Source organism: Harpia harpyja, chromosome 6, assembly GCF_026419915.1.
Source record: "Harpia harpyja isolate bHarHar1 chromosome 6, bHarHar1 primary haplotype, whole genome shotgun sequence".
NCBI lineage: Eukaryota > Metazoa > Chordata > Aves > Accipitriformes > Accipitridae > Harpia > Harpia harpyja.
The window spans coordinates 23,563,263-23,579,248 of record NC_068945.1 but is presented as its reverse complement, the minus strand read 5'-3'; the positions used below and the strand labels follow the sequence as shown (position 1 = coordinate 23,579,248).

At 43.8% G+C, this 15,986-nt stretch overlaps 1 protein-coding gene across 1 annotated transcript in view; it reads right to left on the bottom strand.

Annotated features, from left to right (window-relative positions):
• Nucleotides 1–15,986, bottom strand: part of STAB2 (stabilin 2) — an 88,794-nt gene that overhangs the window by 38,045 nt on the left and 34,763 nt on the right. Inside the window, exons 20-34 of the mRNA XM_052789692.1 lie at nt 15,494–15,577; nt 14,148–14,234; nt 13,508–13,619; nt 12,063–12,243; nt 10,950–11,043; nt 10,574–10,732; nt 10,089–10,184; nt 9,216–9,311; nt 8,170–8,217; nt 5,693–5,829; nt 5,212–5,326; nt 4,165–4,242; nt 3,900–3,992; nt 3,678–3,785; nt 824–955 (exon numbers count right to left, since the gene is read on the bottom strand). Of these exons, the coding sequence (XP_052645652.1) occupies nt 824–955; nt 3,678–3,785; nt 3,900–3,992; nt 4,165–4,242; nt 5,212–5,326; nt 5,693–5,829; nt 8,170–8,217; nt 9,216–9,311; nt 10,089–10,184; nt 10,574–10,732; nt 10,950–11,043; nt 12,063–12,243; nt 13,508–13,619; nt 14,148–14,234; nt 15,494–15,577 (1,620 nt within the window). The remainder of the gene's footprint in view (nt 1–823; nt 956–3,677; nt 3,786–3,899; nt 3,993–4,164; nt 4,243–5,211; nt 5,327–5,692; nt 5,830–8,169; nt 8,218–9,215; nt 9,312–10,088; nt 10,185–10,573; nt 10,733–10,949; nt 11,044–12,062; nt 12,244–13,507; nt 13,620–14,147; nt 14,235–15,493; nt 15,578–15,986) is intronic.

The window sequence follows — 15,986 nt, the reverse complement described above, 5'->3', positions numbered from 1 at the left end:
GGTTTCGAAGAAGGAGCCTAAAGTAAGCCAAGAGCTGGGTTTGCTGTCTGGGGTGGGATGATGGGCTTCAGGGAAGCCCTCCCAGCAGCTGCTCCTTCAAGGAGGGCTTTCATCATCTCACTGCTACCCCACACTCCCATTGTGCCTTCACCAGCAACAGCCCCACGAGCAGATGCTTTTCCAAGGCTCTGCTGCGGGCAGAGCGAACAACAGGGCTGAAACTGCTTTGGTGAGAAGTTTCTGTCTTCCTTTGCCTGTGCCCAGAGGGAGCTCTGGGCTGGGGGAGGAGGAGGAGGAGGAGGACCAAGTTCCTTTCCCAGCTGTGCCACCAAACTGGGTGTGTCACTTAAACTTGCTGTGCCTGACTTTCCCATGAGTGGTGTTGAAAGGCAATTCATATTTGTTGCCAAATGCTTCGAGCTCTTAAGGTTGAAAGTGGAGTAAATCCACAGAAAGTAGAATTAATGTTTTATAATTGAAGGCAGGTTTTTAATAGCTCTTGGAAGTCAGATTAATGACTGCTTTGCGATGCAGGCTTGTAGCTGCTGGAGATGCATGTCCACCACAATAGCTTCTAAAATGCAATGCTAAATGTGAACAGTATAACTGAAATTAAATTCAATCAAAGATCCCTTCAAGGGTGACTTTGAATTAAGCAGGTCTGAGAAAGGCATTGCATTTGAGTGACAACTTTTGTGCTGTTGCATCCTAGAAGCTAATGTGGGGTGCACAGCTCCTTTTGACTGCATGTTAGTTTAATTTTGAAGCTGGATTTGTAAAAAGCAGGAAACCTGCTTCTCCAAGCAAGTGCAGACAGCATTACCTGGCCATTGCGGAGAAAGAACCCAACCTGGTAGGACAACCCCAGCATGGTCTCCCTGTGCATGCCGTTGTGCAGGTTGTTCTTCAGCAGCTTCTCATCCAGCACAATGTGATAGCGGACTTGGCTTTCGTCCTGCAAACACAATTAAACTCAGAGTTATGTAACAAAGCATGAAAAGTTATTAGGGATAGCTTTTCCCACAGGGTATAAGCCAAACATAGATTGCCTGAATTTAAGGAGAAGCTTCTCCAGCTAGCATGTTATTTCCTATGGTGGAGAGTCTGCATTCCTGTCGTAATGAAACTTTTATTGACCATGGGGGATGGAAGGCTATTGAACTGGTGGGACCAAGGTTTGCTTGTGCCTGGTAGTGTCTCTTTCTGTGCATAGGGCTGGCTGACAGATTCAGGGAAAAGTTAGTCAGGTGACTTTTTAGGACTCTGAACTTTAACGACTTCATTTGACATCAAAAGTTGCATATTTATGAGTGCTTTTCTTCTAATCTTCCTCATACCTATTCCTCCTCCTTTTGGGAATCCCTGAATAACTTATAAGTTACTGTAAACATTCATCTGTAAGTTTGTAGTATTTTTTTTTTTTTTTTAATCTTTAAGGTCCTCTTCAGTCAATAAAGTCAGAGCCACACCTGTTAATTGGAAATTTTCCTATGCCTCATTGCTAGAGTGTATTCATTTTTCATTGATGCAGTGAAATTATTCTCAGTACATCAAAATTTTGTGAGGGCTTCCCAAGGCTTCTGCACCTTGTTCTGAAGCAGGGCACTCCCAGAGCTCTCCCTAACTAGGAGGGGGAAGCAGAAATAGGATGTGTTTGTGAGACAATTGTAGATACGAGAGAAACTGGGGCATTTGGAGGGCTTAGGAGCTGCCTAGCCAACACATAGTGCTGCTGCAGCTCTATGTCTTTGCAGTAAAAGGTGCTTGTGGAAAATCCTGTTGCCTGCTATCCCCTTGTTCTGAACGTCCATACTGCTCCTCGCTCTTCCGCTCCTTCAAAAGCGTGTGAAAGCACGAAGCAAGCCCAGGCTGCAAGATCTGTGATGTTGCCTGGCTTTGCCCACAGGGTGAAATAGTGGTCTTTACATCTCTTAGGGTTGGACCCATTCTATTTTGATTTCCACGGATTTGATAAAGAAATATTTGCAGGCAAGAAGGTGGGAATTAAGATAGAGCTAATCTCCAGCAGTGTCCAACTCTAATCCTCCCAGCTTGGGTGCTTTGGAGGAAAAGTTAAGTCTCATCCATCTTCATTTCTGTCTTTAATCAAGCAGAGTGAGAACAAAATCTTGATTCATCAAGGCCAAGAAATGGGGTCTCTTCCCTGTGCCGAGCTCTTCCCTCTGCGGCAGAGTTCTCCCAAGGTGTTTGTTTCATGAAGAGGATAAGGCTTAGGCAGGCTTAACCTTACAGCTGTTTTCTGATTTTCTTTGTCAGATTGCCACACCAGGCAAGGTTGGGAGGATGGAAGAAAGACAGAAGAAACATTGGTAAGTAGGGGAAATGAAAAGGATTTCTCTGTGTAACCTGAGTCCAATGGGATTGATGTCCTATGTGTCTCGAAGTTTGTTAGAAATGCTTCTTACAGTGATGTGGAAATGATGATATCATGTCACAAAACAACTAAAATAGCGTTCAAAAGTCATTTGAGCAGATGTAACTTGATCATGCATGAATTCTTCTGGTGAGGCAGCAAGCGGGACTTTTGCCGTGGGTCTGCTGGTTGGTGGTAAATGTTTTGGGACGAATCCCTTGAACCCTGTGTTCCTCAGCTTCCTGGTCATAAATGGAGACCATGAAAGCAGGGACAGAGTGTGGCAGAGTAAATATTTATGGAAGAGGCAGGGAAGTATTAATGTCACTGAGCAAGTGATGGGCGAAGCTTTCTCTGCAAGGTGTGGCTCTCGATATGTGCATTCGATAAAGCTGTTTCAAACTGGAGCAAATATGAAGAAAGGCGCTGGGATGACGCAGGAAACAGATAGCTTATCTAGGGAGGAGACTGACAGGATTGGGGCGGCTGTTTGGCCTTGTAAATACATCAGGGTGCAAATGCCAGAGAAAGTTGTTTCAGCTAAAGCATATTCTTGGCATAAGAATAAAGGACTATAAACTGGCCAGAGGTGTACTGTCAAAATAATATAAACTAGCTCTGGGCAGGAGGACTGAGGTTGGCAGGGGAGGTGGGATGGACACGTCTGCAATGGTGGGAGGAACTGGTGGCCAGGTCAGGCATGGTCCTGGTGTGGGGCTCCTGGGAGTGGGCAGCAGCAATGGGGTTTTTTTAGGAAATTTTTCTGAGCCCTGGGACTGGTCAATGGTGCTTGTAAACTGGGATTAGAAATGGTCTGCAGAAAGTGGCTAGGCAATAGTGTTCCTGCAGGAGTGACAGGGCAAGCATCTGGATAGTTTTAAGAAAGAGTCAGAATATTTTGTGGCATTATTAATGGTGGGGCTGCCAGTGATGACAGGGGACTGGACTTGTTCACCTAGGAAACTCATTTCACTGTTATTCCTGGTCATTCTTGTACTGATCTTCTTTGCAAAAACAAGAGCAATAAAAAAAAGTCTACTGATGAAAAGTCTTGGATATTATCAGCATGGTTTTAATCTAGAGAAGGACAAAACCCATAACAAATAGCTAAGCTCTTCCAGCGAGCCAGGAAAATATAGGTGGATCCATCCCTCATCACCTTCTCTGGTGCTAAAAACCAAAATCAAACTTATTGGATTTCTGGAAAACAAATGCCTCTTCCTATTTCTCTGGCCTCTCAATCCATCCACTTAAAACTGAGATGAGATACTGACTGAAAACAAGTCTTGTGAGTAATACATACCAGAGTAGCAGGCTTTTTATCCCTTAGGTAACTTTCTATGGCATCATTATTTGGGGCAAAGACCGTGTATGTGTTTGCAGCTTCTATTTCATTTGCCAGGCTGTATTGCTGTTGTGAAAACACATAAAAACAAATTAGAATGACCACCGATAGTCTGATACCAGTCCAAATGCAAACAAAGCAGAGAACTGCTTCTGTTCTTAAAACGATGTGAAAGCTTACAATAATGTAGCCCCTGAAAATGGAGTAATCGGGCATTTGCTCCAGGCGGGCCAGCAGCCTCGGCATGACGGTGCTGCGGAGGGGGGTCAGAACCTGCAAAGGGAGCAGATACCCCACGTCAGCGCATGTGCTGTGGTTGCACCTGCAAGGATCAGATGCAGGACAAAATGCTGTTCTGCGCAAATACTTTTTTTCCCGAGAACTGTTAATTATTTTCCAATGTTTGTGGCACAGAGGAACAACTCCTCCCTATAGGGTCGTATACCTTATCAATAACGTGTATGATCCCATTTGTGGATGCGATGTCACCAGCCACGATGTGAGCACCCTCGAGGGTGATGTTCTGAAAGAGGGAGAGGAGAGAGGGTTTGCTTTTGCATCGCAGCGATGCTGTTTTCCCAGTGGTTCATGCTGTGGATTTCCACACCTTCCCAAACGCTTGCCCGGGGCTCCACCACAGCTCCGCTCGCACCAGTCCGCACCGGAGGATGGGTTACCCTCAGGGAACCGTGCGCAGGAGAGGTGACTTTGGGACTCTCTGCTGTTCCCTGTGTGCAGACTGGCAAAGCCGTGGGGTTGCTTGTGCTGGGGTGCTGACAAGGGGTAGGTGTGCTTACCCCCACCCCACGGCAGGATGAGCTCCTGTGCCAATTCACGCCCTCCTGTTTCTGTGCAGCTTTGAAGGACCCCATTTATGATTGTTCCCTCAGGGCACGGAGGTGGTGGGAACTTCTCCCTCCCTTAATGGGGATGAAGTGCTTAAGTGTGCCAGATGTATTTCCAGAAAATCCTCCTCAGAACATGGAGTACTAAATAAAAAGGCTGAGGGGGAAGGGCTGTTAGTTGTAGTTATTTACCATTAAAAATATCTTTGGGTTGTTTGGGACTATCAGGTTGCACATGCGGACGTGTCTGCAGTATCACTGCTTCCTCCTACCTTCCCAGTTCCCTAAAATACTTTACTGGGTTTTCCTGATGCTCTTTGTCTTAAATTAGTTCACACAGGCTGCTCCAGGCAGGGACTGTGCTTCCACTTGGCTACAAGACTATCCAGCATTTGCAGCAGCTACTGGGACATCAGGAATAAATAATATTGTGGGCAAATTTCAGTTAGGTAAAGTGGTGGAGAAAATCAAGTTAATGTTTCTCCCAGAGGGCCCAATATAATTGATCTATTCCTTTAATTTTATGACACGGTCTTTTTTAAATACAGATACATGATGTCTGTGTGGTTTTGTAATACAAGAAAGTTGGTGGCAGTGATGGTCAGGGTTTGGTGTATGATACCACAGTAGTTTGCAGGTCGTCTCACCCCATTTTCTTTAGACAAGTGTAGGAAGTTGCTCTGTAGAGATGTTGGCAGCATGTCAGAGGTCGATAAATTCTGGAAATTGGCAAAGCTGTAAGCTCCTGTCAATACATGATACCTAAAGGAAAATAACTGGATTTGAAGGTTTTGCATTTTCTTTTTTTTTTTTTTTTTCCCCCGGATAAATATGCTTAGTGTGTCTAAAACTGGTTCAAAGCAGGAATTGTTTGTACAATACCTAGTTCAGCTATGTTCTAATCTTAGCTTGGCCTTTAAATGTTTCTGACATAATACAAATAATGCCTTTTTTTTCAGTGGAGTTGCTACAGAGATTTATACCACTGTAACTAGAAGGGGAATCCTATGTCCTTCCCTTAAAATTATAATAGCTGTCTTGCTCTAGTGGCTTCAAACCAAAGGCTTGTTTGGCATAAAAAGCAATTCATTAAAAAAAAAAACCCCAAACGCCAAACCATTAACGTACTTCAGTAGAGTTGGGATGTTACTCTTTGACATCCAAAAGGCTTTCTCATCTTCATCCATGTTTTCAATTGCTTGGAGAGAAGGCACGAGGACAGTTAGGTTTGAGGTGGTGGACAACACTGAGTTTATCTCAGCCTCCTGCATGAAAGTAAAGAGGGGAAAATAATTCATCTTAAGGACGATCTATAAATAGTAGCTGGTGACTTTTTAGCAAGGTGGAATATGTGACGTGCTTTGTGACCAGCCTGGAGAGGAAAAACTATTATACTGAGCAATGACTTGAACAAAACTACTTAGAGCTGTACAAAAATGGTAAATGAGTGGCTATTTTTTACAGAATATATTGTCAGCATTTAAAGGGCAGAAGCAATGTTTAGGTCAGAACTGCTTTTTATTATGAAATACTTAAGTTGCCTCCCACAAAAGTTAGTCTGTCTCACGGATTCTGTTTTATGCACTTGAATGTTTAAAAAAAAAAACCAAAAAAACCCCATGGTGATAGATACTAGTGGTTACTGATAACTTCAAGTAACCTGCTCTTACAGAGCACTCCACCCTATTTAATAGATAGAAGGATTATGAACTGTGAAATAAGAAACCTACATGACACAATGTTCCCATTTGGAATAAGACTATTTAACATGGCTGGGATTTTTCAAGATGTCCAATGGATATCTGTGCCCACTAGCACTGCAGTGGGGCTTGCTGCTGACAGCTCTAATTTTAGATGGGCATGTAGGCTCTGTAGTGTGCATGGGCTGATTCATCTTCCATATGTTTATCTGTCTTAAGGATGGAGAGAGCCTCCACTGGAGAGGATTTTTCTAGTTGTGTGGATTTTTTTTGTGGGGTAGAAAAAGGAGAGCTAAAGATTTGAATGTGATCTTGCTGAAGATGTGGTTCTCCAAACTTTTCACAGGCTCCACAACTTGCCATTTTTGATACTGCAAAACTTGAGGGAGCAATACGAGCTTGGGTTCTACTTTTGCATCTGGTATGCTGCCTGGAAGCTGGCTTGTTTTGGATAGTCCTTCAATACCCATACTGGGTTTTAAGTCAAGAAGGGATTCGGCTCCCTTAAATAGCTGGGAATTTTGTCTCTGTTAAGATCATCTATCTTTTCAGCCATCATCACTGTTGCCTTCCAAATATTTAAACATAGAAATAGCAACAGACTTTCCTCTCTCATCCTTCCTGACTAGCAAGAAAAAAATTTGGTTATAGAAATTGGTAAACATCACATTTCTGCTCAGGTATGAAGTTAAAAACCACACCTATTTAGCTCATGTTTGTAGCTACCATTATTTAATTTAAGGGGAACCATTCCTCTGAAGTGTAGCAGAAACTTCCACATCCCTGTTTCAATATATTATACAGAACCTGTATTTTTCCCTCCTGTTTCATTATCTAAACAGCACATTAGCAGGTGAACAGCCTCTCCTATTGTGCTGATTTCTTTAACTTCATTAGTTTCTCTGTACAGTGTCTAGTGCTGCAATCTGAGCCCTGATTTAAATTAGCCACACTGGCCCCTCTGCTAAGCAGCTCCCCGAGGTCCCTGTTGCAATTGCGTGCTTTAATGATCCCCAAGCCGTCTAACTTTGAAAAGCATGAAAGCAGCTAATACGCTGTGACTTCTGCTTCTGATGCTATTCATTAACATACCACTGTTCCTTTCTGTTTGTCAGGTATTTGCGCTACACTTCTTATATTTAGGTTTTAAGCTTTTTGGGAGAAAGTGGTTTTGGTCTTTATTCATACAGTGCCAACCACAGTGGGGTAGGACCTCTAATTAGTAATAGATGATAGCATGTGAAAATAAGAAGTAGATTGTGACAATCAAGCTATCTAGAACTTTTTTTTTTTTTAATCTAACTTGGTGTTTCTTCCCTAATCTGGAGCCAAACAAGCTAATCTCTTCCTTCATTTCCTGCACCCCAGTCAAGCCCGCACAGACCGAGTTTTTTCCTCCTTGCTCACTGCGTGGCAGCAGCACACTGACCAGCCATACGGTTGCATTTTCCTGCCCCAGGGCACAGTGAAAATGAGAAAATGGGCATTGCCTTCCCTCTCCACTTGCTTGTAATTTTATTGCACAAGAGAAGGGGGCATATTCCAGCTTTGCTTGTACCCTGCTGCTGGTCGTCTGGACTACAGTGTATTTCTGTACAGAGCTAGTCGTGGCTTATGTAGCCCCCTGCCTCCGAAAGTGGGCTTGTAACTAGCTCTTCTGCTTGTGGAGCTTCCTTACTTGCCTGAATTTGGGATCAGAATTTGGTTTTCAGGCAGAAATAGGGAACCAGATGATCAGCCCTGCCGTGACAGGTGGGAGAGGCACTCTGATGCCTCTCCAGAGCTTGGGCCTCTGCTCTGGGATGGGAATATTGCTGTGAGGTTCCCATTTTGTAAAGGCTACAAGGCTCATGTATTTCTGCAGACTTGAACATACTAAAAAAATCAACCATGAAGTGTACTTACATTAATCCATTGGTTAAATGCAGCTGCTTCTGATAGAGTAGATAACTCCTGATTAGAAAGAGAAAGAGCAATGAGTATGTAAGCTATAATTAGCTGTACCAAAGTACCTTTGCTGTAGCTTGTGGTGTAACCCACTGTGTCTGGCCTGGCTGATGTGACGTGGAGGAGGAGGTTTTCAGTATGTGTGAAAAGGGAGGACATTCATGTTTTTCTAGTACTGATGCTTTCTGTAATGGGAATGGTGAGTTACTAACTCTTGAAAATCAGGCCATCTCTTGCTTAAGTGTATTAAGTGTACCTGACCTTGGTATGTAACATGTACTGACCCCAGGCTAAGTGTAAATTTTCTGGGAATCTAAACGTAAATCTTTTCTTAACTCCATGCAAAATCAATTGAAAGAAGGTATGTTGTTTTGGTTGGTATTTGTACAGCGTCTTACACATCATGCTGCAAGTGGAGAGCCTTTATTCTGCCACAGTACTTAGAACGGAGATAGATGAGGATATGAGCAGGGATGGCAGATAGTGCTAAAAGCCATGTAAGATTATTGCCAATGGCTGGGAGAGCTGACACTTTCATTTTTCCTATCCTGTTAAATGCATATTTATTTCACCAATTTAGTTGTTTTAGTTTTATTTGCCTGCTGGTCAGCATGGTTCGTTTTAACATGATACATTGACAGTTTCTACTGAGATAGACCTCAAGGCAGAACTTCAGAAGAGTTAGGTGCTTGCTCTTCCCAGCTGGGAGGTGAGTGCTTAGCGCTTCTGCAGGTTAGGTGTCTGGGGCTGGCATTTTTTACTTTGTCTTAAGAAAGAAATATGCTCGGATCCCTTAGGTCCCTTTCCAAGATGTGTTTTTAAACACAATAGTTCACTTCTGTGTCAGGCAAGTGTCTCCAGTTGGAACACTGTTTGCAGATAGCGCTGGTGGGCATCATATTTTTCTAACTGTTTATAATGGCTTTGCTATCTCTCTGGTTAAGATCCAGTGTGAGAACTGTGCAGTAGGTCCTGTGCTCAGAGGAGATGACCATCTTACTTACATCTGCAGCATTTCCATAGCATATTCTACCGTCTCCTTCATAGCCCTTTGGGCACACACACTCCCAGCCACGAGAAGACTCAAACTGACAAGTTGCCTTTGAACCAGAAAGAGAAAATTTGTCAAATACTCAGGAGACCACTCAAGAGCAAGGATGGCCTGTAAAGCCTCTTACTGAAACCCATTCACATACAAACAGAAACTTAACAAAGGATCTTCTTACCATCTTCCATGGATGTCCTCACTCTCCTGTAGGACAAACTCCACTAGCTGAGGGCACTAACACCCTCACCTGTCCACCATGCACTAAGTCTATAGGAATCTAAACCCTTGCTCCACCCTTTGGTACTTCTTCCCTACATAAACTGGGCCCTGTTCCTTCACCCGACTATGGCAGATCCATCCCCTGATCCCCGATGCTCTTTGCTTTAGCTCTGTCCTTGTGTCCTGCCTGGGGCTGGTGTGGCTCTTGCAGACGCTACAGAGCCTGCAGGTCTGCTGAACACATGCAGCTACCGATAAAGCTGATAGATACCTGCGTAGAGATGTGTGACTTGGGTAAACATCCCAATACGCTAGTGCGTCCAAATTGTAATTGCTGGTAGAGAAGCAGCATGTATTTATTCAGGCTCGAGAGAGTCCTTCTGTGCAGGCGGAATTGGGAGCAGCCCTTTGCAGCCTGTCCTTAGCACACGCACCATACTGACATGCTTCACATAGCATTTTTGATGCTTGTAGCACTGCTTGGAAAGCTTTGTTCCAACTCAAACAGAAATTGCAGGCTTGAAATGGCAAGGAAATTCTATGGTGTGCGCAGGAGGCGAGTTGTGATATGTATCTGAACACTTTGTTCAGGGAATGATTAATTACTCACCAGATGATGGCATTTTCCATTTTGTTCCAGGCATGAGTTTATGGGTGTGCATTCAATTCCATTCCCCCGAAATCCATCCTTACACTTGCAGTCATTCTGTCGTTTCAATAAAACACGACAATTCATTAAAATGATTAAAATAGAGTGCATATTCTAGACGTGGTGAATTAGTCTGTGTTTCTGCATAGCTCCATTTACTTCAGTGGAATGACACTGATTAATATCTCCAGAAGACCTTCATACCTAACATCTACTAATGTACTTACTAAGAAGTATTTGCTGCCAGAACACCACCACATAGGAGGGAGGGAGCACTGGGATGGGAACTGAAGGAGACCGCTTTGGGTAGAGAGCACTGTGTGGAAATAACCTTGTGGCTGGGAGGGAGAGGAGAATTTGGGGAAGAAAACAGGGTAGGAAGCACCAGCAGAGCGAAATGGGCGAGGACTAGTGCCGAAGGCAGCCACGAACGTGAGAGGACCTACCTGACCTGGCCCAACGTATATGCAGGTGGCATTTTCATGGCACCCTGCCGTGGTGGGCAGCAGGCAGTTGTTGATGGCTGAGCAGTCCCTTCCATTGCCTGTCCATCCTGCCTGGCAAATGCATGTGTGTTCTCCTGGGCCCATCTGAATGCACTCGGCCTGGAGGGGATGCAGAGGCATCTGTTCAGGACAGTTAGGTGGCATCTGGCTTTAGGTGTAAGGCTTGTCTAAGCAATAGTGATGCTGCTATCTGGGGAAAGAGCTTGAAACCGCAGTGAAAATTGTGACTCTTCATCCTGCAAAAGTTTCTGGCCGAACCTGCCTTACTGCTTACTTTTCTGTGATGTCAGGCTCTGTGGGAGAAGCACATACTTACATTGATATTGCAGCCACCTGGGTTTAAAGCAGCACAAGGATCAACTTTGCTGCAGCTCACGCCATCTCCCTCGTAACCAGATTTGCAAACACAGCTGTAGAGACAAGAGGAGGAGGGAGGCCTTAGAAGTGATAGGTCAGGTGTAAAGTGAAGTGATTTGTTTTCCACTGTAACATGCTCTTTATAAGCAGCTTAAACCTGGTAACCTTGGATTCATGGTGCAAGTAACCTAAGTGCATACGTTATGGTTTTTTTCCAAAATATTGGCTGGGTTAATTAAATCAAATCAGGAATCCATTCTCGGGGAGTGAAATTAATTCTGCGCTGATGTGATCTTTACAAAGGTGAGCTAATAGCTCTAAATTAATTATGAGCTGGGGTTGCTTTTTCTTTCAGTGACACAGAAGATAGCTCTCTCCCTGAAATGCATGCAAGACAATGAGCCCCCCTGTTTCCCTAGGTTGTCCCCCACCAAGATTAACCTATATTGGAGGGAATTTCTTAAGGACTCATGTTATGCAGCATCCCCCATTCTTCTTTCTGTGGTGACTCGTTATGAATACACTGCAGCAAGAGGCAAACTTGCTGCCTGTGAAGGTAAGCGTGAGGGAAGCGCAAGGCAGCTGTAGCAGTAACAGAGTTTTGTGACCACTCGTGTCGGGACTGGAGAGCCTGTGCTGAACTCTGTGACGTTATGGCATGCAAATCTTGCCTGAGCTGACCAGAGTGAGTTATTTATCCTCAAACTGCTTGAGAATTTCATTGTTTTTCAGCAAGGCTCAAACTCCTAATTCACTAAGGGCATGGTTAGAAATAAGAGGTTCCTAAGAGCCTTTGTAGTTGTTGGTAGGAAGGCTGCCTTCCTACCAGGGGTCAGATCCGTATGCATTTATCTTATCAGTGTTAAATATAAGGTACAGAATAGGGTATTGAGAACTCTTAATTACTATCTTGCAACTCAAGGTTGATGTGGTACATGCTCATGTTTATTTGCTGCATAGCAGTATTTTAGTGGCTGATGGTTGTGTACTGCTACAAGGCGCTGTTTTGATCAAGCAAACGGGAAAAAGCTGCAGTATAGTTAATATTAATTAATGCAAGTTACTGACTTACCTCACCGCACCATCGCTAAGCTGACAGTCTGCATGTGCATGGCAGAACAGTAGGGAGGGCTTGCAGGGAACAATCTGCTTATCGCAGAGTTTCCCCGTGTATCCACTTCTGCATGATCCGGGAAGACAGATCCCATTGCTGTCTATTCGGTTGTCACACTTCCCATAAATGCAGAGGCACTCTACCAGAGATTATAAATTACAGTGTGCAATTCCATAGTGGTAAAAGGCATCTATCATTACATAGCATTTCTTATGAACCAGGTCCCCCCTTTTTTTCCTAGAATCTAAACTTCTTTATTTTTAAAGTCTCACTTTGTTGGGGGACTTATTATTTATTTATCATATGCATGTCTTTTCAGGTGTGTTTTATGGGTAACTTTAAAATCCATTGTGTCTTTATAGTGCACTTATCTATCAATGAATTTCAAAGTACTTCAGAGAAGTAGGAGCAAAATACTATGTCCTAGGCTATTAAGGCTAAAGTTATTTTATTGCACAACTTTGGCATACCTTCAGTGATATGGAAAGCCTTTTAATAATGAGTCCACAATCCTATAAATTGCACAGTGCTAGGCTAGTACAGAGAGCAGCAGCAGAGACCTACCAGCACTTTGCTGGGGCTGGGCTCATTAGTGCTGCTGGGAAGCACAGCAATGTGCTCAAAGGACATAGTAGGTGAACCTTCTAGAATCCCAAGAAGTGCCGGGGTGACTAGTTAAGCTATAACATGTACTGCTTTGGCAGGACTGGAGCTTAGGCGATACCACCTTTTCTTATGGAATTTGTCTCTCAGTTTTCGTCCATGTACTTCTGAACCTTGAAGTGAGCTGTGCTTCACAAATGACGGGCTGTTTCATAGCAAAAAAGACTAAAAATGATTTTGTAGATAGGGGAATATAATTTAATGTTGTATATTCTGTAGACTCTCAAATGTAGGATGGTTTGTCATAGCAGGATTCTATCTGTCAGTATATAGAAGATGACTGCTAGAACTATAAGCTATTCAATAGATCAGAAATTATTTGGTAAGGACAGTTATTAAGTGGTCCTAAACACAATCTGTTTATAGATCTAGTTGTTCTTAGCTTACGTATGTTTGTCATTGCAGGCAGAATCTGTTGTGGGCAATACCAGATGGGAATGGAATATCAAAGATTTTCTTTTCAATTACTTATGTGAGGGAGACAGAAATGAAAAGAATGATGAATTGGTATAAAGCAAGCTATGGCCCCTGCAGAAAGCCCAGTTAAGTCAGTGAGAAGATTTTCACTGACTCTGGGCTTTAGATGTATCCCTTTGAAATAAGAAATGGAAGTACCCCAGAGACATCTTGCTCATCGTCATAGAGACTGTTTAGCGAGCAGTTAACTCCTACCAGAATGTTACCAGGGTCCAAAAGAAATAGCCCATGCTCTTACGCTGAGGAAGTACAGCTGTACTTACCTTTGTCACACTGAGGTCCGTATTTGCCAGGGTCTGAGCAGAACTGACAGCGTGAGCCTTGAAATGCCTCAGCACAAACACAGGTCCCGTTTCCATCCAGGCCATCCATGCACTGGGATATGGAAGAGAGGTGATTTCTATTTATGAATTGAAATAAACCTTTATCCTTCCCCCAGAGAAGAGACTGTATGCCTGTCCATATTATGACTGTGACAGACTACCAGGAAGAACCTCAGCTTTGATGAAGAAGGTGCTTCAGAGCAAAAGCTTTCCTTGTGCATGTACTTTGCTGCTGTGTATTCTACCTTCCTTTGCGATTTTAAAGTGAGAATAGTGAGCTGGGTCATTATCCTGTGCTGTGCAAAGTAGAAGTATCAGAGTGGGTCACCCAGCCCCAGCCTTGCCTGTGTGTTGGAACCACAGAAACCTGCAATTTGGACATCTGAGAGGAGACCGATTCATTTTTCCCTCCTCCGTATAACTGAACCTGAAATTCACGGTCATCGCTGGACATAAATGGCGGGTGCAGCTCTTGTGGAGCCTAACCCTCCTGTTGTGCAGAAGTGTTTGAGGGGCTTTTGGGACACAGCCTGTCCCTCCTGCCGTGGGAGTGCGGGGTGTTGCTGGATGCTCTGCTTACCTGTCCGTTTCCTGAGCAGGGTTTGGAGAAACCTCCCGGACACGGACTGCAGTTGGGGCCAAAGAAGCCTTTGCAACACTTTGGTTCCTGTGAAACAAAGCAAATATCCTCTTTTCCAGTGCTTTAGTGTGGAGGCAGTGCACAAAAGGCAACTCTCCATTGTGTTTTGGCCCTCTGGCAGAGGCCTGTAGAGGTAGCTGGCTCTTAAAAGGCTTGTGTTGAAGCAGAACCACCTCTGCAATGGCCACCTTAAAACCGGGAGGGGTGTTGGCAGCCCGAGAGGGGATGCACAGGCTGCCAGATCCTTCCCTTGCTCTCATCAGACTAGAAATCCCTGTCCTGTCACCAGTTACGAATGTGCCCGTGTGTGTCTGCTCATATTGTGTGCACTCTCATATTTGCCAGTGGGAGTGCCGTGCAATTCAGAGACAGGCAGTCTCCTTTGCATCTGAGATCAGGAACTCGAAGATGTGTTTTACCCCAGGGAGACGCTGTGAAAGCTAGATGCGCCTCCTTGATCTTCCTCCTTCCCCTCTGCACCAGTGTGGGATTTAGCCACTACACAGCCCTAAATGTTTTTCTCAGCTGCATCTTTCGTTTTATTCATGAACTGGCTGCTTGATCCATTTATTTATCAAGAGCACAGAAAGTGCATTAGAAAAAAAACCTCATTTACCTGTGTGATTCAGGGAAATAGGAATTAGAAAAAGGTTCTCAAAGCTTATGGATTTGTAGACTTCTCTTTAAGTTACTTAATGGTGGTTGTGAAATGCAGAAGCTTATTTAGGAGCCCCAGGAGCCAGAAAGGTGTAAGTACTTCTCAGGAACTAATGACTTCTGTGAGGACTAGACTTGCCGAGCAGAGCAAGTGGAGCATGGTTCTTGGGAGTGTTTCCCATTTATTGTTACCCAATATTGTGCGAAGTCCTGGGACAGGAGGGGCTGGGACCAGGGGGGACCAAGCTGTCCCATTCTTTGTGGGTGAAGCTCTATGGGGCAGCAACAACATTTGGGCTTGGAGTCTTATGCGGAAACTCCGGAGTTACAGAGTATGAGAGGGTTGTCAATAATGTATGGCAGCTAAAAAACCTCACTGGAGGTGCTGGTGTGAGCGTGCATCATGGAGAGGAGTTATTTCGGGTAGTAGAAAGATACTGGCAAAAATGTACCCGGTATTTTGTGCCAAGGTTTACAGTAGCTCTTCTCAACCCCCTGTAGAAGGGTATGGAAACTACATGGACATCTCCAAATGTCTCTTAGCTTCAAAAGGAAAGTTCACAGTGTAAAAGACAACACTTTGGAAAACCTTTATGTACATTTCACCTTAAGGAACTGTAATTCTTTACCTTTACTGTTATATTGCAGGATCTAGCACAGCCAGTTTTTTGAAAGGTTGGGCCTTCAATAATGCATCTCCGTTTTGAGAAAGGCTGGAACATGCACAAAAGGGAAACATTAGTATTTCTACACAACATACGCTTCTGTGATACAGTCTTAATATTGCAATATAATTTAACCGGAGAACAGAAAGCACCTTGCTATAGTGTTGTATTTAAAAAAATTATTAAATTATGTACTTTTTCATAACATGAACTTTCTTTTTATTGTTACTGAATAATGGCATATAGGTTATTACTGAATATGGCATACAGGACTAACTACCAGCGAATTTTTATAACATGGGGAATAAAATTCCTGTGGTGGCTAGACATGAGTTTTGTACGTGGAGAAACATGCAGCCAGATTTACATCTCTTAGATGCCAAGCAGGTGGAAGATTCCCAATCCTTTCTGAAGCTGCTTCTGCAGACAGTTGCTTCTGGGATGATGCTTAATCAAA